Genomic DNA, 26,302 nt, shown 5'->3' with positions numbered 1-26,302 from the left:
ATTTGATCAGCAGAACAAAACCAAAATTCATAGAGCTTGTAACTCTTGTTTGTAAACTGACTTCTACAGACTTCACAGCTCATGCAAAAGACTGAATGCAGTGTTTCAGGAAAAACTACAGCAGTTTATTGTAAAACATGGTAATAATAATTACTTGACTTCTAACACGGGCACAATTATCATCACCTCCCCCAGCTGTGCACAGACAAGTTCCACAGACACACTGCTTTCACCTCATACAAGCACTGCCTGCCAGCAGGCCTCCCCAAATCACTTACACCCACTTCTACTGATGCTTGTAGGGCCTTCCCCACAGAACTGAGCTCTCCCATTGCATTCCCACATTAATTCAATTGTTCTAGAATTCTAAACTCAGCACCTCAAACTACATGGCATTGGTAAGCAGGTAAGTTTAAAATAAAAGCATTTTGTTTTCCATAACATTTGTGAAGTGACTTCCATAACTGTATCACATTTAATTCAAACCAGCATTTTTCTACACCATGATGTAAGAACATGCACAGTGGTAGCTACATTTACTCATTTAACAGTAAAACACCAGAAAAGATCACTCAAGTCACTTATTAAATGCCAACAAGTTCAGTCTAGATACTTCCAATCAACTTTAGGACCTACTTGGGCCAAATATTTAACTCCTCAAATGCCTTAAACTCAGCCTTAAAGGAAGACAGGAGAGACTAAGGCAACATTATTTCACAAGGTCCTCAGAGTGGCAGCAAGGCAATTAGATTAAACATACCTGAAAATTCAAATTTCATGTTGCTGCAATAAAACCTTCCTGTTTCTACTGTCAACTGAGTGAAGTCATAAGGGACCATGACATTCTGATTATAGACAGGATAAAATGTAATAACTGCATGTGGGGGCAGGAGATGGATCTAACCTGGCTGTGACCATGGCAATCAATAATCCATCAACCCACAATAACTGGGGGTTTGTCACTTATGCACATTTTCTCCCCTTCTGAAAGAATAAATTAACTTTTCCTCTTGATCAGCATGCTGCAGGAGTCTGTCTGGTATTTTAATAGCTCAGAAGTTTACCTGCCTGATCTGACATTAATTACAAATCCACCAAAGCCCTGGTTACTTTATCACCAGGTCAGACCACGAACTCCTGCTCAATACACTTCAAAAATAGACAGGTCACAACACAGAGGAAAGGACACACTGACTTACCCACTGTAGTGTGTTTTTACTCTGATGAAGTCTTTGTTCAGATCAATTTTTGAGCCCATTCTGCTAGGCATGGTCTGTATTTAGCAGCTATATAAAATTATAAGTGTGCAGAAATAAGTTGATTGAAGACAAATTCTGAAGTGAAGAGCTTCACATGTGAAATGTGTCTCTGCTCCAGATGATTCTCAATCCAGCTGCACAGATAAAAAAACCCCAGAATATTGATGAATATACACACACTGCCAAACAAATGAGTTGTGTCAAATTTTAGAAACACAGTTTTACACAGAACAGCAAAAAACATCAAAAGGAAAATGTGTAAGACCATTGACCTGCACAGAAATTAAATAAGATTGGTTAAAAATACCCTGAACAATTTAGCTTTACAGAAATATCCCAAGTATTTGAGGATGTTTTCTTAATCAGCCAACAGCTCCCTCCTGGCTGAAATACTCCACAGAAGTTTTTACTTATTCATCAACACAGCATCTTACTCCTTTCTCCCAAAGAATCAAGTAACTAAAAATAGTTTTTTTCTGTAAATAAAACATTGTAGTCAATTACTATCAGCTACAAATTTACCCACGAGAAGCAGCAGAGGAACTCCGAGGGGCAATTGAGCATACCTTTATGACTGGAGCCTGACAAACATCCTGTTTATTCCAAACCACCACCGCACACAGAGGTGAGACACCTCCCTAACCTCGCTGTCCGGGCAAGGTCCCGGGGGAGCGGAGACTCCCGAGAGCTCCACCCGACCCTCCGGGGGCCTCAGGGGAACACGCGGCCGCTCCCGCCCGCCCACCCGCGGTCCCCCCTCAGCCCCGGCCTGCGGGGAGCGGCCGGGACGCGGCACCGTCGCTCGGGACGAGCTGGCGCCGGCACTTCCCCGGACGGAGCGGTCTCCCCCGGGACCGGCCGGGCTCCTACCTGCTCCGACCGCCGCGGTCCCACCCCACACAGAGGGGCCCCGCGGCGCGCAGGGGCCGCTCCCTGAGCCCTGCCCGGCTACACCTCCGCGGCCTCAAGTTGCTCAAAGTCCCGCAAGGAAGTTTCGAAGCGGACTTTGCCTCGCTGGCGGCGGTGCCCCGGCGGGGAGCGGCGGCGGCGGCGGCGGCCGGCGGAGGAGCCGCGCTGTCCCTCAGGTGGCCCCTCAAGTCCCGCCCCGGGTGGCCCCCGCGCCCCTCAGCCGCTGTCCGGGCTCGGCACCCCGCGCCCGCGGCAACATGGCGGTCTGAGGGCGGGAGCCGCAGCCAATGGAGAGCCAATCCCCGCCCGGGTCCCGCCTCCCCGCCGCCAATGGCAGCGCGGGAACCGTTACCTGGGGAGCCGGAGCGTCCCGGCCAACCAGAGCGGGCGGGGGGCGGCGGGGAACACCTGCAGCCAATGGGAGCGCGGCGCTGCAGGGAGCGGCGGCTGAGGGAGCGGGGCGGGGGACAGGTGTGAGGGGACAGGTGTGAGGGGACAGGTGTGAGGGGACAGCGCTGAAGGGACAGGTGTGAGGAGACTCCTGTGAGGGGACAGCGCTGAGGGGACAGGTGTGAGGGGACTGTGCTGAGGGGACAGGTGTGAGGGGACAGCGCTGAGGGGGCAGGTGTGAGGGGACTGTGCTGAGGGGACAGCGCTGAGGGGACAGCGCTGAAGGGACAGGTGTGAGGGGACAGCGCTGAGGGGACAGGTGTGAGGGGACAGCGCTGAGGGGACAATGAGGGGACAGCGCTGAAGGGACAGGTGTGAGGGGACTGTGCTGAGGGGACAGGTGTGAGGGGACAGCGCTGAGGGGACAGGTGTGAGGGGACTGTGCTGAGGGGACAGGTGTGAGGGGACAGGTGTGAGGGGACTGTGCTGAGGGGACAGGTGTGAGGGGACAGGTGTGAGGGGACTGTGCTGAGGGGACAGGTGTGAGGGGACAGCGCTGAGGGGACAATGAGGGGACAGCGCTGAAGGGACAGGTGTGAGGGGACAGCGCTGAGGGGACAGGTGTGAGGGGACAGGTGTGAAGGGACAGGTGTGAGGGGACAGCGCTGAGGGGACAGGTGTGAGGGGACAGCGCTGAAGGGACAGGTGTGAGGGGACAGGTGTGAGGGGACTGTGCTGAGGGGACAGGTGTGAGTGGACTGTGCTGAGGGGACAGGTGTGAGGGGACAGGTGTGAGTGGACTGTGCTGAGGGGACAGGTGTGAGGGGACAGTGCTGAGGGGACAGCGCTGAGGAGACTCCTGTGAGGGGACAGGTGTGAGGGGACAGCGCTCAGGGGACAGCGCTGAGGGGACAATGAGGGGACAGCGCTGAGGAGACAGTGCTGAGGAGACAGGTGTCAGGGGACTGGTATGAGGGAACGGGATGTGTGAGGGGACAGCGTTGAGGGGCTAGGGGAAATGTAAGGGAGATCAGGTGTGAGGGGACTGGTGTGAGAGAGAGAGGTCTGTGCTGAGGGGACAGGGGACAGGTGTGAGGGGACAGGTGTGACAGGAGACTGGTGTGAAGGGGACAGGTGTGACAGGATACTGATGTAATGGCACTGGTGTGAGGGGACTAGGGACTGAGGAGAGGTTCTGAGGGGACATGGATGGGACTGATGTGAGGGGACAGAATTGGAGGGGTCATGTTCTGAGGGGATAAAGGCCAGGTGCTGAAGGGACAGGTGTGATGGGACAGGTGTGATGCCACAGCTGCTTCCCAGGAAATCCCAGCAGGAAGCCCCAGCAGTGATGTCCGGTGAGTGTCAATCCAGCATCCAGCCCAGGGAGGGGCCACTCAAAGTGGCTAAAGCGGGAAAATCACAGCTGAGATAATAAAGAGGAATAATATCAGACTGGCCAAACGAGAGAAAAAACCAATATATTAGTGTTGGAGCAACCAGAGTTCCACAAGAGGCAGGTCTGTGACATGTTTAATGCTTTGTAAAGTTGGGTTTGGATGTTTTTCCCTAAAGATGCTTTGGTATTTTGCTTCCAAACCAAAACAAATCAGGATCTCCTGTGTTTTCCTCACAGAAAGCTGGGATGGTGAGCTCAGAGAGTCCTCTAGTGGAAATGCTGCTCATCCTGCCCAAACAGCTGGTTTCCTTGTGTACTTTAAAACATTTCTAAGCAAATCAGCTATCCAAGCAAAAGGGATGCTTTGGGGCTTTTCTTGATGTATTTATATCCACCATTGGGCAACAAGACCCACCACATTTGAAAAATAAAACAGGAAGACACAACTATTAGAGGGGTTTTTTTGGGGCTACCTGGAGTTCAGTGGTCATGATTTGTATTTTGAAATGGAAAAAAATAATCGGTCCTTAGTCTTCTGCTATTCCATGTGTACACCTATCTCAAGTTTTTTTCAGGCACATTTAGCACTTTCTCAGCATCTTTGTGGGGCTTTTGGGATTTGTGAGTTGGACAGGTGGCAGCAGTGTAGCTCTGAGGCTTCTTTTGGTGTTTCTGCAATCTTCCAAAATACAAATAAATAATAATTGGCACCAGTTTAATTAGCAGTAAAATGGGAAAATGTGTTCCCATCAGTCAAGATGTTTTCTCTGACACCAAGGAAATGCATCCCATGGCTTCATTTATCAGTCTTTAATTGAATTATTTGTGTGTCCACTGCTAATTTCATCTTATTAGGAACTCTCAATTTGGTTTCAAAGTGGGTCCTTAAATCTTCATGTGCTCCCAATTTCTCTGCTTAAAATGGAGAACATTATGTAAGGTAGGTCTGCAAACATCATTCTTTCAGGTCAAGGTAGTCTTTGATCTCCATGTCAATGAAATGCTTCAGCTCCTTGAGCTGTTGGATTGGGAGATAAAAGGTTTTTCAGAACTGTGATCTGAAGTTTTCTGTGGTTTATTGCTGTTTTTTTCTTCTAGCACAACTTACCAAGGGGAAAAGCTCAGGTATATTTTCAGTGCTTGATGAAAAAAAAATCTCAACCATAATACTTTTCCATCTCACAGAGAAATTTTGTAGTTGGTCACTTACTGTCCATGCTGTTGCTTTAGAAGGCTCGTTTTGGGTTGGTTTGGATTTTCTTGTATTACAAGACTGTTTAAGCAGTCGAATTTCTCAATAGATGTTCCCACTTTTGGACAGATGGCAGCTTTTGGAGAGGACCTTGGCTTTGCTCTGTGCATTAGCTGACAAGATTGTAACTGGTTTGAAACACGAGTTGTAAATCCTCAGTGCATTCCTTTTTCAGTGCATTCCTTCTTTCCCCCTTTATTTTTCCACATGGCAGGCACTTTTGTCTTCTACCAAGCCATCCTCAACTTAAAAGTTGCAATATTTCTGTCACCTCCATCTAGATTTGAAGAGCTGACAGGCTCCTACAGGTTATTTTATTTTATTTTATTTTATTTTATTTTATTTTATTTTATTTTATTTTATTTTATTTTATTTTATTTTATTTTTATTTTATTTTATTTTATTTTATTTTATTTTTATTTTATTTTTTATTTTTATTTTATTTTATTTTATTTTATTTTATTTTAATTTTTCCAGGTGGAAATGAGATATCTAAAATTTTAGTTCTTTTAAAAAAATCACCATTAGAATCTTTTCATATCATTTAAGAGCAGTGATCTGAAACAATGTTTGAGAAAGAGAAAGCTGAAAAGGTTTGGGTTTTTTTTTTTTTTCAAACATTTCATTTCTGAAATTCTGCATTCAACCTCAGCATCCAAACGTGCCACAGATTATTTGTATCAGCGAAAATGTGATTTATTCAAGAATCTACTGACGGTAGTGCCACTGCTGCAGCCTGGCAGTGTGAATTGTCCTTTTGATTAAGTGAAGAGCTTGCCGAATGTTGCTCTCAGAACATTCTCATTATTTCCTGGCACGGATGTAAATTCCTTTCAGGCTGTACATCCGCGCGTTTCCAGCAGATGGCAAGAGATTCCCAGGCAACTCTGGGAATCACGGCTGTGCAGACGATGCTTACGAGCCGTGCGTTTTTATTTAGTGCTTCGGGGCGTTGAGAACTGTCCCTTAAAAATCAGTTTAAAAGGAGACAAAAAAAAATCTTTGGGTAAATAATTTCATTAATCTAAAGTACAGCTTGAGCCATCAGACACGAGGTTCTTGTCTGTTTCTGACAGCGCTGACCAGAAAACTCCTCCCTCCCAATGGCTCCAGTGAAAACATCATTATGGCAGCTGCTTCCTGCAGTCAACTGTTGCAAAAAAGGAGCAGTCGGTGCTGATTTCACCTCGGCAGAAGACAGGTACCCTCTTAGTACTTGAATTCATGACTCAAAATCTTCAGCTATATTAAGACCTTTCAAGTTTCCAAGGTTTTAAAGATTTAGTAGGGATTAGAACGATGCCTTCACACTGTGAACTAAACAACAAAGAAATTGAGAGAGACAGCTCACATCTCCAAGTGCATGTGAAGTGTGAGTAACCAGTTCTGCATCACTTTAGAATAAAAATGCCTCCCCATAGAACGTCTCTAGCAGATCAAACCAGCAGCTCTCCAGCCTACTTACTCTTTTCTTTTGCCAAGGAAGAGACTAGATATTGTTTCCATTGAAATTACTGGCAGTGAAATCCTTGGGTGCAGTGGGAATGAATTTGGGCCAGATGCCACAAAGTTTGGATAAAAATAATAAGGCAAAACATTAATATATTTGAACATAAACTGGAGTAAAGCAGATTTTCTACATAATATCAGAAATCACCATGGCAATTCTTTGTAGATTTTCTTGCTGGCTTGAATATTAGTGTTTTTCTAGCCTGTGTTAAAATAGACAAAATGAATAATGTTTCAAGACTATTTTAAGCCAACACCTCCCTTACTTGTCTGTCTTATATAAGATAGAAGCAACCAGAAGCTGACTCTCTTGTTGACACCTCATTAGCCAGGAGGAGAAAGAATTCTATGAGTAGCCCAAACTACACATCTTTAAAAGCAACTAAACCCAAACCTTTGGGCTTCTGTATTAACTTTGTCAGGATATTTAAACAACCTGATTGATTTTACAATACTATGTGCACTGCAATTGATTAAGAAAATGTAGAACCTCCTGTCCTTTCTGCACATACAAGGTTGTATATGCAAAAGTTTCACCTGCAAAGATGAGGGTAGGATAATCTTAAATATATCCATAAAAATGTAGTTAAAGATGTACAGAAATAGTTATTTTGTATTTGTTTAAAGCTGGAAGAAATGCAGCAATAAAGGAAGAACAGCCTGGATGGAACATTATACCAGATGTTTTACAGATTACTCTGTGTTTCATCACTCAGCCTTTATTTAATCTTAAGGCTGTAGTGATTGTAATACTGCAATAGCTCAATGGCCTATATATTGCTTTGCTACTTCCAGCTCTGCCTGTTCCAATTGGCCAAAGCTGGCCAATTATTTATTTCTGTGGAAAGAAAAATGTTCTCCCTACTCCACTTGGAAACCCCATGAATGAAAATGGAGTTTTGTGATATTTGTGCTGCTCTCCTTGAGATTACTTACCCACTGAACAACCAATGCAACCTGGATTTGATAGTAACTGATGTTACCCAGCAACTGTGTTAGAGATGTTTGGGCCAAAATTAGGAAGAGTTTCTTTAAGAGTGTGGAGAATTTGAGGCATGACTTAAACTACCTTTTTCTCTCTATTGCACATATGGGGTTAGTAGTGTGCAGTGAGAAAGTGAAACAGGGAGGAAAGAGTGTGTTTGTGTGGGAGTGTGCTGCTGCATTATCACAGGGTTGGTTTCTTGCCTTTTATGTAATAATCATTGGAAGGTACAAAGGTTTGGCAGTTGAGACTCTCAGTCCTGTTTTTCATACCTGAGCAATAAGATTATATTAGTTTTCCCTAATATGTTCTTTTGCCAAAGAAAATGAAAATTTCCTCTTCTTTTCCCCTTTCCAAAAGGAAAAAAAAAGGGAAAGAGAACTGAGGATCAAGTGAAACAGATGTACTGCAAGAGTTAAAGAAAGGATACGTTTCCAGAGCTTTCCAGTGTCTCAGAAATGCAGAATATTTGGATTTACTTTTTTGGACCAATCTTTTCATGGAACAGTGAACTCCCAATAACATCTGATTAGTTCTGTTCCTGCTATATTTTCTGACAGTCTGGGCTTGACTGTCTTCTCAGATTTGTTTTTACTGTGCAGGACTTAGTAAAAGGAATAGCTGTGGCACAAAGCTGGTCCCTGATGCATTATGTAATGAGGGGCTTAGATCCTCAAATTAATTCTGTTTAAGACACAGTGCCTTTCTCATCTATCTACCAAATCCATCCAAACCACATATTCATTGCCAAATTTTTATTCAGTTTTCATTAGGAAGAATCAGCTCTGTCTGTTTGTAACATATATTGCACCCAATGTTATTTTATATCAAACAGCCTTTCAGCCATGGCGAGTGGTTTGAGCTCTGTAATGAACGGGACAGGAGGGAGTTGCTTCCGAGTTTTTTCTTCAACAAAAATATTCTCAGAAACTTTCAAGAGCTTTTTGTTATCTGTTCTGCTTCAGAGACAAGCACACAGGGTGCTGCTTTCCTCTAAGCAGAAGTGCTTTTCCAGGGCAATGACTGGGAGTATTTAAAATCAGAGCAATCGCATTAAGTGTTTTGTTGTCCCAACAGCAGAAGCCTCATTGAGCTAAATTGGTTTTGCTACATTATCTATTGGATTAGCAAACCAGTTCAAAACTGATGGGAGAGATTTACTTTAACTGGGATAAATGCTTTCATTTTTACCCAGAAACAGGACAGACATTTCTGGTCTTTAACCTCTTCATAGTGCTGTCACTATGAATGCCAGCATTACCTTCAAACAAATGCAGTATCTTGCTCTTCTTCATCTTTCCTCCTGTGCTTTCTGATTCTTTCCAACCTCATGAGGCAGCAATAGCTATTTTTTCACATCAGTACAGCTTTGTGCATAAGTGCCCCCCAGAAAGCTCTCATGAACACACAATGGTGCTTCCTCTTCTGTTGTCAAGGCCAAAGGAGAGTTTTGCAAACCCTTGGGCACTGAAAAGGCAGGATGTCATTATGGGCTGAAATCTCTAGGGTCATTCTGATTTTCCTTCTAATGCATTTTATCTTCCAGTTCAATAGTTGGAATGCCTATTTTGTCCGTTTATAGAAGCTCCAATTTCTGTATATCTACATTTTATTAACACTTCACATTTAGAATGATTACATTAACACATATCCCACTCTTTTTCTCACAGACACGCCAGTCCACAGAGCAGTACTATAAATTGCTGAAAGGAACACAAATGCTCTCAGGTGCAGCACAGAAAAAGTGCCTTCTCATCTGTCACATACTGGTTTTTTATGGCACTAGTACAACCCATCCAAAGTCAGCATTCAACTGACATCAGATCTGGCTTATTTCACTTTAATTTCACATCATGAAATTGGAGTTGAATAGGGAATTGTCTTTAGATGTTAATAGGTCTAAAGCAGTGATGTCTGAGGAGTTTAAAATATGATGATTTTAAATGAAAAAAAAAAAAGTGAAGCGCACACAAAAGTATAGAAGATTCAAATTTATGCAAAACTCCAATCAATTCACCATACTCCTGTGCTGAAATGTCTCCTCAAAAGTTTGAATGGCATCTGAATTTTCAGTTTCTGGCTCTGGAAACCAATTTAAGAAAATCTCCCTCTTGTTGATGGAGGTGTTTTGTCTTGTGCTACTCATGCAAGTGCAACAACAGCAGCTGAAACTCCTGCTCCCCCTCAGATCCCCTTGTTTCTGGGATGGACACGTTGCCATGTGTGTGCTCACAGGGCACTTCTCCAACTCCCTGCAAGCTTCTGAGATATTTTTTGCCTTTTATTTATGCTTCTGTCTACATCTCTGTAGGTACTCTGACATTCTGGCTCTGGGGTTTTTTGAGGAGATTGCTGCCACCTTTTACTTTGATCAGTCACGCTGAGCTGTGCACCTTGAAGATCTGCAGTCAAACCAGAGAAAAAATTCACGGAATAAATCTTGTGGGGCAGTCAGCAGGACATGCAGCCTGTGACTGTCTCCCAGATGGAGAAGCAGCTCATTTTGTCCAATAACCCCATGTGATCAGTGCCTTGGCTGCAGTGCAGGGAGTTATGTCAGGTGCACAGTTACAAACTAGTACTGCTGAAGTAATGAGATTAGACATTGCCTTTGTAATATCTGCAGCCATCTTCTTGCTAATTACTCTCAAAAACCGGCCACTGCACACCAGAGGGACCAGGGAGTGCCTCCTTCTCTGCTCTTTAATAACTTTAATTCCCAAATCATGGATTATTTTCTTACAATTTGCACTCCTCAGGAACTTGCTGTGAATATTCCTCCAGCTGGGTTTAGTCAATAATTTCACTCTTAGCAGAAGTTACCAACATTGACAGGCTACATAATAAACTTATAGCTGGAGAAAACAGTGGGATACAAAAAGGCTGGATTCTGCTTTCCCAGCAGAAATTAATCTGATTTTAAACTAAAGATTATTTCTGATTTTTACAAGTATAACAGAGAAGGTGGTGGGACCATGATCCTTCTAAAGGAAGTAGTATTTTTGTGGTGATGGATCATGGAAAAAGCAACAACTTAGTAAGGAAAAGGCATTGTAAAGTCATGCTTCTGCTGCTTTTATTCCACTCTGCATTAAATCATTATATAGAGCAGTAGGATTTATTCAGAGGAAGGCAGAAGAGATTGCGTTTCCTTGGAGAGAAAGTGATTATGACCAAAAACACACTTAGAAAAAATATAGTGTATTTCTGAAATGCAGCATTCCATCAGCATCAGGAACAAACAATAAGAAAAACAAATTAGAAAGAGGAGAAGCAGGAGGGAAAGAAAAAAGCTTGGTTACCTGAATATATTGAAAGAAATGCAGATTTTCATTTGCTTTTCAAGTAAGGTGACATTTGAGTGATACTTGGCCTTAATTCAGTATGTGAGCCTGAGAAACAATGGTAAATAGTACCATGAAAGTACTGATTGGATGCACTTACCTAGCTGGAGGATAGGATTTGATTCTCCTGAAGAGCTTTTCTTCTGTAAAACTCAAAGCTAAAGGAAATAAATCATTCTAGCAATTTTTCAGTGGAAGGTTCTGACTGAGATTCCCCAGCAGCTCCGTGGTGAGATGTGGGAGCAGAATCCAGGTGTCAGTGCAGGGCTGGGCTGGTGGGGCTTGGTGGAACAATCCCAGCTGGGTGTACTTGGGGTTTCCAGCACTCTCCTGGCTGATAGCTTTCCATGATAACAGAAACTAAAGACTGAGGTGAGCCTAACCTACAGTGGAGCATATTTTCTATTACAGCCAGTTCAAGATCATGATTTTTTTCTTCAAAGCGTTCTCTTACTTCGCTGATATGAGCAAATCTCATTCTAAATTATAAATCAGTGCTAAAACATTTTATCTTTCAGTGCTGGTCATATGAAATCAAACTTTAAATCACAGCTGAGTTAAGGCAGGAGGAATGTGCACATACTCCACCAGGATCAAATCCTCCTTTTGCCCTTATTGCAACTGTAATTGTCAGGCACACGTTCAAGAGCTCCATCCCAAGTGCCAGCAAAGCTCTTCTCTTACCTACAGCCTCTGCCTGAGTCTCTCTCCATGCTCCTTTCCATTGCAGCTTTCAGCCTCTTGCTTTGCTTCCTTCCTTCCCTCTCCCTCATTTCACCTTTTCTTTTGTGGCAGTCTCTATTTTTAAAACAACCTCTCACTTTCAAGGCAACAATATCCAGAAAATAAATTGCCCTTTTGTACTGTATTATATTGGCTTCCTACATTAACAATATTTCAGTTGTTTTAATCCATATTCCAATCTATTTACTGTGGAGGTTTTAGAGAATAATTGTGAAACTAGTTTGTTGTGAGTACTGTGTTCACTTGCTGAGCTCACTGAGATTATTTACAGAACAAAGTGTTATTTTGCATGAGTTGGGTGAGAGATCTAGTCCTGAATTAAGCAGTGTGTATGAGGACCCATAAATTTCACTGTTGAATAATGGGAGTGAGGAGGCCTAAGAGATTAGGTCAGCCTCTGAATAAAACCAGCAAAAATATCCAAAGCAACAGAATAACTTAGACAGTTATGAAATTTTTTTACTTCCCTCAGCTATTTAGGGACAGATTCAAAAAGGATATTTTCAGAGGCACACATGGTAGATTCTCAGTGAAAATTAACAGAACAAATTCTAAAGTCATTCCTGCAAATGGAGTCTGACTTCCTTCATTATCGAGCACCTTTCAAATTTTCCCCAATCTAACACAGGAAGCCTGAGCTTTCCTTGTGGTTCTAAACCACTTTATCTATTTTGGGGCCTATTAAACTAATAAACATTTCTGTGTTTAAATGTTTAAACTTTCATTAGCTCAGATCTGAAATGTAATACAGTCATTATTAACAATTCAGTAGAATTTTATGTAGTATATTTTATTTCATGCTGTGACTAAGAGCATTGAAATTTTTCAATACTTTACCCAAGACAAATAATATTTTAAGAAAAATCCTCCACTCCCCTCTATTCCCTTTTACTTTGTTCATGAGATTTTTCTGATTAAAAACTCCAACTTTAGCACTACTGTTAAACCTAGACCAGCCCACAGATGCAGAAAACCACTCGTGCAGAAGTGAGGAATGAGCTCTTTCATTACAAATAAAAAGGAAATTATCTGAGTGTGAAAAGCCAAATCTTCATTACTGATCAACCTTGAAGTGGAGGAAAACCATGGTCATTTAAGGTTTAAACTTTTGCTACAAATATGTACATATGAAAAGTTGTCTCATGGTATTACAGGAAAGGAAGAACTGGAATTGTTTGGCAGAGTGCAGTCTCACGTATCAAATCAGGTCAGCAATAAATTGCTGCTTTGAGTAGGAATTCATAGCAGGACCTTCTTGACTTTGGAAGTGTTTGAGCTCGTCGGAAAATACTTTGAGAAGAGGTGCCTCAATTCAGTTTCAGTGAGGGCTTTTTAGCCTGTGGGTATTGTTCAGTTTGTAGGTCTTGGGAAGAGTTTTCCTTTTTTTGTTGCCTTTACATTGTGTATGCAACCCAGTATATAACATTGACTGCTGCAAAGGCTGCTGGGAACACGGCTCTGGCATAAATGTCAATGGTGTCAGCATCAATGGGCTTAAAGAGGGACTTCAGGCCAGTCTTTTTGTCCAGTTTCATTCCCTGCTGCTGTTTTGTCTCTCCAGTTTCTATTTCTATTGTGCCATATGATCCAGGCAGGCTTCTGGGGATTCGGTGCTGCCTGTTGGAAATGGCCAGTTCCTGGTTCACACCAGCTATGGAGAGGGAAAACAGAACGATGGCATTCTTCACGTTGATCTGCAGAGGAGAGAGGAGAACAATGGCAATTGATAGGGCAAGGACAGTGTCATTTATCCAAGCTATCCATGGCCCCAGCGCGGTGAAACACCCCTGGGATCCATGTGTGCTAAATGGGCTTTAACCCCTGCTTTGGCAGAACTGATGGAAGGCTCTGTGCTACACATGGAATTCTGGTTATGGCTTTACATGCTCTGAATTACTGAGGCACCATGGAGAACATTCTCAAAGCCTTTCTTCTCTGGAAGAATTTGGAGTACAAGGTCATGAAGCAGGGTGATTGCTGTGGCAAAGTTATTCCCAGAATCACACTTACTGACCTCTGCACTCTGCCTTCTCGCCTTGATCTTGTTCTTCTGCTTTTTCATGTAGTCAGCATTGAAATGTGCAAAGGCATATTCCACCAGAGCAGCAAAGACAAACACGTAGCAGATCCAGAAGTAAACGTCCAGTGCCTTGATGGCAGAGGCTCGTGGGAGTGAGGATCGGGCACTGACCATCAGAGTGGTCATTGTAAGAACTGTGGTGATACCTGCAGGGCGCCATGAGAGAGAAATACATGCACTAATATACATAAATATATTTATTAATATGAAGTATTATCATTTTCACAGTAAAACCCCTTTATACTGTGGCTTCTGATTTTCAAAACTTTTAAGAAACTGCATTTGTGTGACTAAGGCAGCTTTGAACAAGTTATTCTTGGTTTTGTCCTAGATCAGAAAAAACAAAACCCAAATAATTAACCCTCAAACACTTTTACATCTGGACTGGCAACCCTTAGTCAGACAAAAAGACCCACAAGCTTCAGGAACATTTTTTTTGCCTCTGTCCCAGTTCCTTCAAATCAATTCTTTCATTTCTTTCACAATCATTACTGCTTTTAACCCTCCCTAGTGGGTTATTTGCTGTTCCTTACTGAGAACTGCTCTGATAACACGACAGATTTTAAACCAGGAGAGAAATCTTTCAAAGAACCCTCCCTTCTACAAATGTAAACACGGTGGTCATGAATGCACCTTCATGAGGATTACCAGAGAGCACAATTCCCATTGAGCACTCCCTTCCCCTGAGTGCCCAAGCATCTGCTTTACCTAGCGACACCCTGGCAGGCACAGCTGACTGGCTGATCCAGAAGGACACCCACGACATGGCCACCAGCAGGATGGAAGGGACATAGGACTGGATGATGTAAACTCCTCGATTCCGCCGGAGGTGGAAGTGGAGACTGAGCCTGGGGAACTGACCTGCTGGAAAAGAGAGCAGGCAGAAGAGATTCTGGCTGTGTGAATTACAGTTGGATTGAGCTTTCAAATGACATTTCAGATAATGACACAGAGCTACACTCTTTAGCATCTCCTGCACAAGGGTCACAAAAAGCTTTTCCGATGCTGTTCGATTGATGCTTCATAAACCCTGCACGAGGTTCTGCAGCTTTCATCAGCTAAGAATAGGTCAAATGATTTGTCTCAGGTCATATCAATGCCAGATCTGAAAATAAAATCATGAGTCTTCTCAAATAACAGTATTGCTTCAAAATGTGTACTGTCTTATCATCTGCTGTAGAAAGTCCTCCAGATACTAAATTTAGATTTTTTAAAAGGCCAAGTTAATTTCAAACTCAAAAAAGAGCTTAGAGGAGATGTGCAGCATAAATGAGAATCTGAATACATGAAAGAGGATGAAAAATCAGCAGGAAAGAAATGACTCCAATCTTGTACAAACATTGCAATAAGCCCAGTGATAGACATACACACCACAGACTTCTACGGGGTGGAATTAGACTGATCTGACTGCACGTCATAAGCTCCATAACATCAGGGCTAATGGAAATTTTTCTTGATCTGAAGTTGCAAATTAGGTCAAGAAAATGTGAGCTATACCTCAAGTGCTTTTTATCAAGTGCTGTCTGGCTACTCCACGCAGCATTTTGTCAAGCAGAGAGAGCTAAAGGACAGAAGATGCTGCAGTGGCTATCTAGAGGCTCAGCAAAGAATGGCACTTCTTACAAGTGGAAGATGAAGAAAACTCTTATCAGAAACCTGACAGGTTCTTAAATTAGTTACTTAAGGAGAAGGATTTTCTATTACAGATAGAGGAAGTTTCTCTCTGCAGGAAAAAAGTCAGATACTGTCCCTGAATTGAAGAAAGGTTCTGTTACCAGATTTGAAGTTCATAATTTCTGTTGTGAACTGGTAATTGGTAATTGTGAATTGAGCAAGCTGCAGCTTATCCAGCCCATGGATCTCCTCCTGGTTTTCTGACCAGTGGTAGACAATGTCCTCTGAAGAGTAACCATCTGCCAAAAGAAAGCTGAATAAACACAAAGTTCAAGGGAGAGTTCAGAGCTTAGAGAATTCATGGTAGAAGTTCTCTAACTCCTCTGCTATGCTGATTTCCACCAGACACGTTGCAAATGTGCTGAGATTCAGTCTGGATCATTCTCTCTGCTTTGGAGAGGTGCAGGGCACCTGGGCCGTGGCAGAAAGGGGGATATGAATGACAGGATTTATGTAATATGCAAATCCACAGGAAATCAATCTTTCCTACTTTTGCTGTTCATTGACAACTTGCTACTAAAGCATCCATTTGTTTAAAGAGACTTTATTTCTGTTTGCTTCACTGAAATGAAAACCCTCAAATTCAATTAAAACCTTCAACCCCCACCAAAACTCCCTGCAGAACTCACTGGGAGAGGGAAGGAATTGCTGGGGCACTGTCTGCTGCCTCTGCATTTGGTGATTATGTAAGTAAAACTGTAGATTGCTATTTTTGACAGGATAAAATGGTATTGTGGTTAACAGCCTAGAAAACAAAGTCAGTGACAAAAAAGAAAACCAGAAACCTGCATCAGCAGGCCAAGGGATCTGCTCAGGATCTGCTATTCCCAGATCTCTGCAACCCTCAGGACCTGTAGGTTCCTTGATCTAAAATCCAGATTCACTTTCCCTGGCTGGGTGGTCCCTGCTTGTGTCAGTGGTGATTTTCATTCAGAAGTATTAATGCTCATGGGAATTACATGCTGATCATAGATTAAATACAAGCTGGATAAAATATAAATCCATTCTTCACCCTCCTTTGTGAGTACAAATGAATTAAGCCCATCCATGCAGCATTCTGATGGATTTCTGTGTAACACATACACGAATGCCAAGGCAAGTTAAAGAGCTGTGTGAAGGTTACTCACAATGGCATTCATTAAAAGCAGGGAATTCTTTCTTTTTCCTATTTTCTCAGAAATTAAAAATAGCACATCACATTTTGCCTGTGGGCTTTTCTACTTGTTCTCACTGGATTTGATACAAACCTCAGTAATGCCAGTGACTGTCACAACTGCACAAAGTTTCACATAAAGCACAAAGTTCCAGACATTTGTCAGCAGGACTGTACATTGTTCATCGTCCCTACATCAAATCCTAGAGATTTGGATTGGACCAGGGTTGGCCTGGTATTGAAAAGTCCACAGTCTAATGCCCAACACAGGGAATGAAGAGATTTCTGTTCACTTAAACCCCAAGTGACTAAAGAAAATCATCCCAGGCAAGTCCAGCTATCTCAGCACCATGGATGCAGCTTTGCACAAAACACAGAGGTACTCAGCCCTTACAGCTCTCCAAATCCAACATGCATTCCTGCTCATCCATTGGGTACTTGGAAAGGTCCATGTCACAGGCCACTGTTGAGGTAATCCTGTTTGGAGCAACAGGAACACCAGTTAGGGACATTCCGACAGAGCCTTTTCCTCACAACTCAAAAGACTGAGTGGAAAACTTTGAAACTTTATTGCTAACAAAGGAAACTGTTTTCAAAGTCCTGCGGGCTGCTGCCTGAGTCTGTGGGAAACCCAGAGGCAGAGGGAATTGAAAAAAGGTCAAATGACTCGTCAGCGTCAGAGGATTCTGCAGCTACTGGTGATGATAAAAAGGAATTTTCTGATTCCATCTCCTCCCTTTCACTGTCCCCAAGATCACTACCAATACCTTAAGGGGCACTTCGGACTCACAGTTTCAAAGGTGCACATTCATTATTTTTCAGAACATTACACAATTAACTGTCAATATAGTTACTGAGTGCCAGCCACAGCCCTCTTCAAAAGTGAGAAACGTTACTTTGTCTGTGTGAAAGATGGGGAAGCTGAGCCTAAACCAGGCTCCCAGCTCCCTTGGAAAATAAAGTGAGGGAGTGGAGAACAGAATCTTTGCTCTGTATTCAGCACCTCTTTGCCCAGTGACCAAAGCCACGAGGGGCTTCTCTCCCACTGAGGGCATTCTGGACATGGCCAGTGACTGTGCAGTGCAAAATGTGTTAGTGCTGCCAAAGAGACCTTCCTGACCTCTCAGAAAGAAAAGGACAGGGGGACAGGAGCTTTTCTTCAATTTTGAACCAATAATTATTTCAGGAAATCCTCCTAGGAATGCTGACTGATTATAGAACATTCAAAAAGTTAACACACAGCAGAGAACACTTGTACTGTTTGTCACTCACCTGATGCTGTATAAAATGACTCCATCTGGCTGGAGCCTGATAAGTTTGTTTTCCACAGTCACATCATGGAACCAGGCAGACTTGGCATTGACTATGAAAGTATCTGGCAACCAGAGCTTGTCCACAAACCTGCTGTCCAAGCCCAGAGTCTCGTTGGTGTGGTTGTAAGACAGACGATCGTCTCGCCAGCTCTGGTGCAAAAATACTGTCATGGTGTATTCCTGTGGCAAGAGAAATCCTCATTAAGAAGGGATGCTGACAATGATAATGTCTTGGACCTTAGCCAAAAATCAATGTCTTAGCCTAGAAATATATTATTTGCTTTCAGTGCAAATACATATTTTATACTTAGTCAGCCAGGGAGCTGCCCAAGCATTTGTATTTTGGTCATGTGCTCCTACTATGGATAAGCACAAGATATAAAAAAGTTATTCAATATCAATGTTATACATAACACATTGCAAGAGTTGCATAGGTCTTGACAGAGAAAATCAGTTTACATAGCTCAGCAAATACAGCTTCTGGGTTTGAACCTTTGCTATTTTAAATCAGAACTAAAAAATCTGATACTGTACCATGTTCACTTCTGAGATGTGGTCAATGCTGGCTACTTCAATTGCCAGAGCAACATTAACAGGAGGACCTGAGAAAAAAAAATGTTTGAATGTGGTGATTAATATCATCATAGTACCCATAAAAATCTCAATGACCCCAGACTGTTAATTCTTTCATCAGTTCACTGGAGTGTTTCCCATTATAAAGTACATTCTTAAAGCAAGAGTTTTAAATCTTTTACCAATTGTGCCCTCAATTTCCAACAGCACACCTCACTTCAGAGATAAGAGACACAAGATAAAATCACAAGTACTGAAAATCACAGAATCCTTTCTGCAAATCACATTATCTAGTTTAAGACAGCATGACTTCAAGCAGATGCAGAAATTATCACCATTTAATGAAATACAAAATTCCTTCAACTTAGATGTCAACGATTTAAGAGCTGCATCAGAAGCCTGTGTTGCTGTTGAACAGTCTGTCTCTTGTCAAAATCAAGCAAAATGTTGATTGTTATTTTTTTCCAGCATCCAAGTAAAAGACAATCACAACTTTTAAATTATTTAAAGTATGAATTTGACATAAACATCAGAAGGATTGTAAGAACCAAAGAGACATTATTCATTCTCCAAGTCTCACCTCCAATCCCAGGCCTGAAATTTCGTGCGTACCCTTTCATCAAATCATCCAGGTTGGGCAACCAGGAGATCTCAATGTTGGAACCTATGTAATCTCCGATGTCACTCATAGCTCTGGGTAAAGAGAACAAGTATCTTAAAATTTCCCATGCTTACAAACAGAGAATGACAGCAAATGGAGGTTATTGACCTCTTTTACACCAGAGACCACCTACAGTAGAATCAGCTATGCTGGAGATTTTTATAGGTAGGAAAACCATTTCAGATATTCCTGTTTAAATCAAAACAAATTTCAGGCAAGACTGTGGCTTCTTTAAGTACAAGCACATACTTTTAAAAGTTTATTTCTTTCTAAAAAAAGTCGGAAAAATAAATTTAAAAACTTAGAAAAGCATGAGAGAAACGAAGATACTTTGTATACTGCCTAAAATGCATCTGTGAACTCTGAAATGCAGCTGTGACAGCTTCTTACTCTACAACAGCTGAGATCAAGAAGGCTGGAGCATTGTCAAATGTGACAGGAAAACAGGAAAAACTGCACATCTGGAATGTGGATAGCAGGCAGCAGGTTTTGCTTGGGAGAAGATGTGTTGCTGTGGGATTTGTGCTCCTGCACAGCCTCTCCCAGCAGTCAGGCTCCTCTCCCAGGTGCCTCTCCTTGCCTCAGTGGTGCTCATGAAGTCTTTGGTTGCCATTTGCCAGCCCCTCAGCCCTGGCACAAGCAGTGAGGTGGATATTCCTCCATCTCTTACAAACAAAGGCAAGGTTGTGTTGTCTTCATGATCTGCTAAACCTGGCAGGCTCCACTTGAAGATCTGAGCCTGCTCACATTGTTCCTCTCACTGCACTGGGACTGACAGGGCAGGAAGAGATAAATGAGGAGCTGGACAATGTCTGACAGCACCATTTGCAAAGAGAAAGCTTCCCAGTGGTTTGAGAGGGCCTGTGGCTGAATGCAAGTACTGGATCAAAGCCTGAGCACTGGTTTAGCATCTTCCACTGAGCCCAGCTATAAATGTGGCATTTGAGAGGTACTTATGACTTGTAACAGAAGAGAAATGGTTAAATAGCCATGGAAGGCTGCAGAGTAATACACCACAAACACATTCTGCCTTGGTACTTACATAACTTTCTTAGAGTGTTCATGTGACATTGACCCACATAAAGCACATGGTTTTTATCTCCAAAATATGCCAGCCTGGGCATTCAGCTCAGCACAAGCAGTTATTGCCAGCACAGGAACAGACAATAACCAACTCTTCTCACAGAGACTGAAAGAAAAACCTTTGATTGCCCTGGTCTTCAAATTCTTGCCTGGACTCAATTATATAAGGGAGCAGTTCTGGGATTGCAGTGTGTAATGTAAGTTTGGAGCAGCACAGCCACTGAAGTCTTGCATTAGCAGAGCTGTCAAAGCCTCTGTGACCTCCCAGCACAGGGACCCTGCTCCAAGTGCAGCTTCATTAGTTCCCAGCAAAATGGGCTGTTAAACTGCATTTCTAAGATTTCCTTGCCATGAGCACACTGTTGTATGCTCCTCTCAAATTATTATCCCAGCTACTTCTCAGGTCCCTCTGTCTCTTCTGAGGAAGGATCTTGGAACACTCCAAGACGTGTTTTCAGCTACATAAATTGGAATAACATAATTGATTTAGACAAGGGCTTTGAAGATTTATAACAGATCTTGGCAGAGGTATTTTCCTTCTTTATTGGGTCTCATCAACTATATCAACTTCTTTCTATCAGACTGCTGGTCTTTCAATCATCCAACCATCATTATTTACTGTAATGTAATTATAGCTTTATAATAAGTTTGTTTAAAAACATACTTATTTGTAATTCACAAGTCCCAGCCATAGACATGGAAAGGTGTTTCTAATCAGTAAAATGTCAGAGATCCTTTTATATGTAAAGAATGGTACTCTGTGTCTTTTCCTAATTAAATAGCTGCACTACACTTGAATGAATATATCTGCAGAAAATCTCTTTCACTTCTCAATAGAAGGTGATGCTTTTCAGCTTCTGTTGCTAAAGCAGCAACCAAGTTCAGAAAGTGTTTTGAAAACAGAATTCAAGTCAGGAGGTGACAGCACCGTAGTGATGGATCCCATGTGCTGATCATGTTTTGACAAAGCCTGGAGTTCAGCTGTTCTCCTGTGTCAGGATTCATTTTAATGGCATTAAGGAAAGCCGTGGAGCTCCGAGGAAGTTAAAATGATGAGAGTCGGGTTAAAGACTGAGGGCTACATGTGAGCCTGCCATGTGTTTTAAGAAGATTACAATCTAGAGGGAGTTTTACTTAAATATCCATGACACAATTAAAATAAATCTTGTTTCTATTATTAATAAAGCCTTAGGGTCAGATCATCAGTGTAACAAATGTGCTGGAGTTAGTGGAGCTATATGCACTTAATACCAGGGGGGTTATTAAAATATTACAGCTGAAATAATTTTATGGCTCCATTTACCATGTGGTGAAAACCCCTTTGAGTCATTCCTCTAGACTTCTACACATCATCACATCCAGGGCTTTAAAGTTACAAGAAGAATGGTGGGAGAATTTACTTCATCCTTGATAAGCAGCTGGGATTATAAATGGCCTAAAATATTATTCATTATTGTACCTGAAAAAGGAAGACCAGCATAGAAAAGATGCATTGGAAGGGATTAACTTTTCATAGTGTAAGCAGTTAGGATGAAAAGAAAGGCAACTATTATTAGTTGATTCAGCAACTTCACTTCCTAATGTAAGCTGCTGTAAAGCTCGTTTCAGTAAGAAAAAGGACTTTGTAAAATCAAGATATTGATTTGTCAAATCCAAGGGGTAAAAAGCTCCTGCAAAGCTTCTCTTTTGCACAGGACAGTGTGGAGGGCCTCACTGCTGAATGGCAACAGTCCTGGGGACCTCTGTCCCTCTGGAAGTCATTCCCAAAGGGAAAGCTGAAGATGATCCACACTCTGACTCTGTACACATCTCCTTTCAAGCAGATGTTTTTGAGGATACGTTTGCATCTGTCCATATCTGGAGCATTGGGAGAACTTCAGCTGAGCTCATTGAAAAGAGATTACTGCTGTCTAAACCATGAAAGCAATCGAGGGTTCTCCTGCATAGACAAAGGGAAAGGAAATCCCCATTGATAAACTGCACAAACCTGTGGAGTTCCTCTGCCCCTAATATTGTTAAATATTGATAAATATTGATAAAGCAACTCCAAGCAATGAATGTCATGTAACAGAGCAAAGAAATGTCCCTTTCAGGGCTAAGTACAAGCAGTTCCAGAATAAAAGTACACCTATCCCAAAATCCTTCCTGTCCAAGCTGACACCTCCCTCCCAGCTGCTGCAGGACCAGGACTTCCTACAAATGTGGAGCAATCTGGGGGAGAACCATCCATCGACTTGGACAGCACATCTTCAAAGGGCTTGTCAGACAAGTGAGCCACTAGCCTGTCTGTGCTCTCCTCCAGAACACTGCTTGAAAACACTTGCGGGAAGTTTATCAATATTACTAGAAAATATCTGGTATTTAAACCACACCAAAGCAAGAGGCAATCTGTGAGTTCCATGTGAATGAGAGCACAACAGCACCGAGCAAGGGATAGTATTAGCAATTTCATTTCTGCCCAGCAGTGCCAAAATCTCCGGGATCACTGCAAAAAAAAGCTCAGGATCCTTAAGTCAGTGGCCAGTAGGACGTGGATTTGATGCCTCACTGGTCAGGAGGCTGCACTGATCTTCTGAAAAATTCCCACGGCAGCAAGATGTGGAAAATCACTTTTTGCATCTTCTGTTTCTTCTCTAGATCTGCTAACCTGATTCTCTTGGGGATTGTGGCATTGTTGTTATATGAATCTTTTAACCTGGCAGATGGAAAAACCAGTTGGACTGGAGGACTGGGATCAGTATATTTCATTTTGATAAGCGTTTGGGACAGATGTCCCAGATGTCATCACCACTGAAGAAAAACTTTTCCTTGGGAAAACACAAGGGATATCCTGCAAGGTCAGTGAACAATCTGACCTCTGCCAAACTCCAGGATTACCCAGAGCAGGATGTATATCCTTCCCATCTGCCATTCCAGACTCTAAGGGAAGCTCACTGTAAATATGTTTTGTATTTTGAAATGTAATTGAAAAGGCATTAGGCTTAATTCATGGCAACCTTTAGAACATCAAAGCCTCTCTGGCAGTTTTAAGCTACAGAAAATGGACCACTCTTTGCATACATTCACGTGTTAAAGCTGCTCTGTTTCCACAAATAGAAGTAAAAGGCTTAGGGAGACACACAGCAGAATGACAATTAAATGCAAGAGTATAAAAGTCACTTAACAGAGAGGAAACTTAAATATTAAATATACACCTATTCTAATTAGGGAATTAAAATCTCTTTCAGTGAGAAATTACACAGTACAGACAAACACCCCAAAACTCCTTTCAGAAGTGCTCTTTCCTCACACAAATGCAGAAATATTTCCCCAAATGTCTTTCTGCAGATGATCTCATTCCCTGTGGCACATTTATTATTGCAGCATCCACAGCATCTCAAACCCTGATAAAACAGTGGAAGCCACAGTCTTTGTCCTGAAGACCTGTCAATCATTTAAATGCCAAATTCCTGGCCACTAATCACTGGCTTGAGCAGACCAAAAACCACTATTTTTAAAAAATGTTTACCTGACAAAAATGTGCTGACTTGGGCTGAATTTGGCTCATTCACTTCAGACAAACAACACACATGACAGAGAAATAGCTAGAGCACCCCAGAAGGGTGTTCAGAAATGCTCTGAGGAAGCAGCCTGCATACATCCCCCACTTCCCCCCTCTGCAAACCACAACATTATTTTCACTGGTGGTTTTGCCTTTGGGAAGTCTTTTGTCTCTTTTGTCTTACTGATGAATTTCAAAATCACCAAAATGGTCTTCCTTTTGGAATATGGGTTTTTTTCAATATACAGTGCACAGAACTTGGGAACAGAGAATTTAGGGGTGTTGGATGGCCTCTATCATCAACATTCTGAATCACACTGCATTTAGAAAACAAAAACAGGGATTTAAAATGAAGCCATTGGCAGTTTTGCCCATTAATATGCTGCTATTCATAAAAACATCTCGTACCAATAATATTTTTACTAATAAAAGGATAAAATTTCACTTCAGTTCTATTTAACTGATCCAAAGTACACATGCAAGCAAGGCTACTCCCTTTTTACAGTGATTAAACAGTGTCCTGCCATAGCCACCCTAAATCCTGAATCTAAACAGGGAAGCTTTCCTTGACCATGGAATGTCTCACACTTTGAAATATTTGGAAGACTACAACCTGAACAGTTGGAATTTAACTTAGAATTTGCCTTGCCTGAGTCTGCCTTGAGTGGATGTATTCCTACCAAAAAATTCATCACTATTGTGTAACTGGAGAAAGTCAATTAGGGAATTAATAATAAAATAATAATGTATCCACCAAACACATATCCTGTGCCTAGGAGCAGACCTCAGAGTCAGGCTGAGAAGACTGACTCTTGCTTAAAATTCTCTCTTTTTTTGGTCTTATGTACTCAAACATCACTTTTCAACCCCCAGCTTCAATGGTAGCCCAGTTGCAGAGGGAGAAACAGGATCATTGAAATGATGGGCAAGGTGTGGGTGCCCTTAGGTAATAAGCAATATTTCCTCTGCCTTCACTGTACCACTGGATTGCTTCAGAGGATGTCAGGATCTGACCCTGGAGAACAGATTCAAGGTCACAGGATAAATCATTCTGTCAATCCTGACTAAGAGCAGTTGACTTGACACTTTCTCTGAGCAAGATTCTTTTCCTTCCCAGTGAAAAAAATCAGATCTCCCTGATTAATTCCAAAACGTGTAACAACAATGTTATGTTTTACTACAGTTCCCACTTTGCCTCTTCCACTCCTCTGAAGCTATTAAGGATGTCTATGAAGCAGGAGATGTAAGACCCCTTTAATGCCACAACCACCCCTGCTCTGGGGGGTGTAGGCATGTTTTTACATGCAGCAAGTTCTTTTTTACTCCCCCCTCTATTTTCATTGCGTAATCATGGCAAGCTTTCTCCACATCCAGCCTCCAGATCTGGAGAGAATAAGAATATTCCGAGACCGGCGCTGGTTGCCTAGCTAACACCTTCAGAGGAAATGTGACTGAGAGCTGCAAATATGCATCTTTCTTTAAAATTTATTATTTAAAAAAATGCTTTGAGTTCTCCAAATTTTTTCCCCTAAGATCTCTAACAGTCTCTTCCTGCTAACCCAAGTTCAGGAGACTTAATGAACTCATTAGAAAGGGATGGTTGGATTTTGGGGTTTTAATGGCACCTATGGAGGCCCTAAGCAGAGCTATTCAGTTCGTACCCCACTGGCTGTGCTGGGGTTTAGGGAAGAGTTTCATGTTCAAGCAGGCCCCTACAGAGCTGCTGGAGGGGCTGAGGCTGAGCTGGGATATTGCAGTGCCTTACAAAAAGTGATTGCCCCCAATTTAGAGTAAGTGCCCTCGGGAAAAAGGTTCCAGGAGCATCCTGTTAAAAACATAGCCCCTGACTAAGCCAAGAAACTGCTGCTCAACTGGCAGAAGTGCATTCTCAGCTAGGGAATGAAGAAAGAAAAAACTGAAACAGATGAGGCACATTAAGGAAACTCTTCAGTCAAGGGCCCTTTTTCTCCTGAACACTCACTCCAAGCAGTCGTGGCCCATAAGTGCAGAAATCATCCCTGGGCAAAGTGGGAGCCCCAGCCAGAGCTGGCATCACTCACTCCAGCTACCCCAAGAGAACGGCTGCCTGAGGCCAGGCTAAGAAAGAAGGAGAAGATGTTTTCTTACCTGATACACCTGTGCTGTTGGGTGCACAGTAGAATCAAGGCAGGAAAAACCCAGGTAAGAAATTCCATTTTACTCCCATTTATTAGACAGCAGCGACCAAAACCCAGGTTCCCCGGCTCTCCTGGCAGCTCCAAAGCTCCAGTGGCTTTGCCATTCTTGCCTGCTGCGCTAAGTTGAGGCTGAGTTTAAAGCGATGGATGGTTGCTCAGCAGCAGCAGCCCCCACAATCTCCACAGTGCCCGGGAGCCATGCAGGCAGCCCGGCACGGGAGCAGGGAGCAGGGCAGCTCTCCTCTCCTCTCCTCTC

At 42.5% G+C, this 26,302-nt stretch overlaps 2 protein-coding genes across 4 annotated transcripts in view; both read right to left on the bottom strand.

The window, feature by feature from the left end:
- Nucleotides 1–2,300, bottom strand: part of PRKCZ (protein kinase C zeta) — a 41,902-nt gene extending 39,602 nt beyond the window's left edge. Inside the window, exons 1-2 of the mRNA XM_036396197.2 lie at nt 2,130–2,300; nt 1,200–1,393 (exon numbers count right to left, since the gene is read on the bottom strand). Coding sequence (XP_036252090.1) covers nt 1,200–1,270 — 71 coding nt within the window. The 5' untranslated portion in view covers nt 1,271–1,393; nt 2,130–2,300. The remainder of the gene's footprint in view (nt 1–1,199; nt 1,394–2,129) is intronic.
- Nucleotides 2,301–10,754: 8,454 nt separating this feature from the next.
- On the bottom strand, nt 10,755–26,279 carry GABRD (gamma-aminobutyric acid type A receptor subunit delta). Of its 3 annotated transcripts, none has more exons than XM_036396135.2 (9): nt 25,997–26,279; nt 19,165–19,277; nt 18,546–18,613; nt 17,971–18,191; nt 17,093–17,175; nt 15,647–15,784; nt 14,580–14,732; nt 13,806–14,017; nt 10,755–13,485 (listed from the first exon to the last, which is right to left on the bottom strand). In XM_036396135.2, exons 1-9 carry the CDS (start codon nt 26,062–26,064, stop codon nt 13,186–13,188), a joined length of 1,356 nt encoding a protein of 451 aa, XP_036252028.1. In that variant the 5' UTR covers nt 26,065–26,279; the 3' UTR covers nt 10,755–13,185. The 3 variants fall into 3 exon arrangements, with proteins under 3 accessions (XP_036252028.1, XP_036252027.1, XP_036252029.1); XM_036396134.2 differs by having other exon boundaries at nt 14,580–14,735; nt 25,997–26,278; XM_036396136.2 differs by lacking the exon at nt 25,997–26,279 and adding an exon at nt 25,060–25,178 and having other exon boundaries at nt 14,580–14,735.
- Nucleotides 26,280–26,302: the final 23 nt, after the last annotated feature.

This window comes from Molothrus ater, chromosome 23, assembly GCF_012460135.2.
Source record: "Molothrus ater isolate BHLD 08-10-18 breed brown headed cowbird chromosome 23, BPBGC_Mater_1.1, whole genome shotgun sequence".
Lineage (NCBI taxonomy): Eukaryota > Metazoa > Chordata > Aves > Passeriformes > Icteridae > Molothrus > Molothrus ater.
This window is presented reverse-complemented; position numbering and strand designations above follow the sequence as displayed.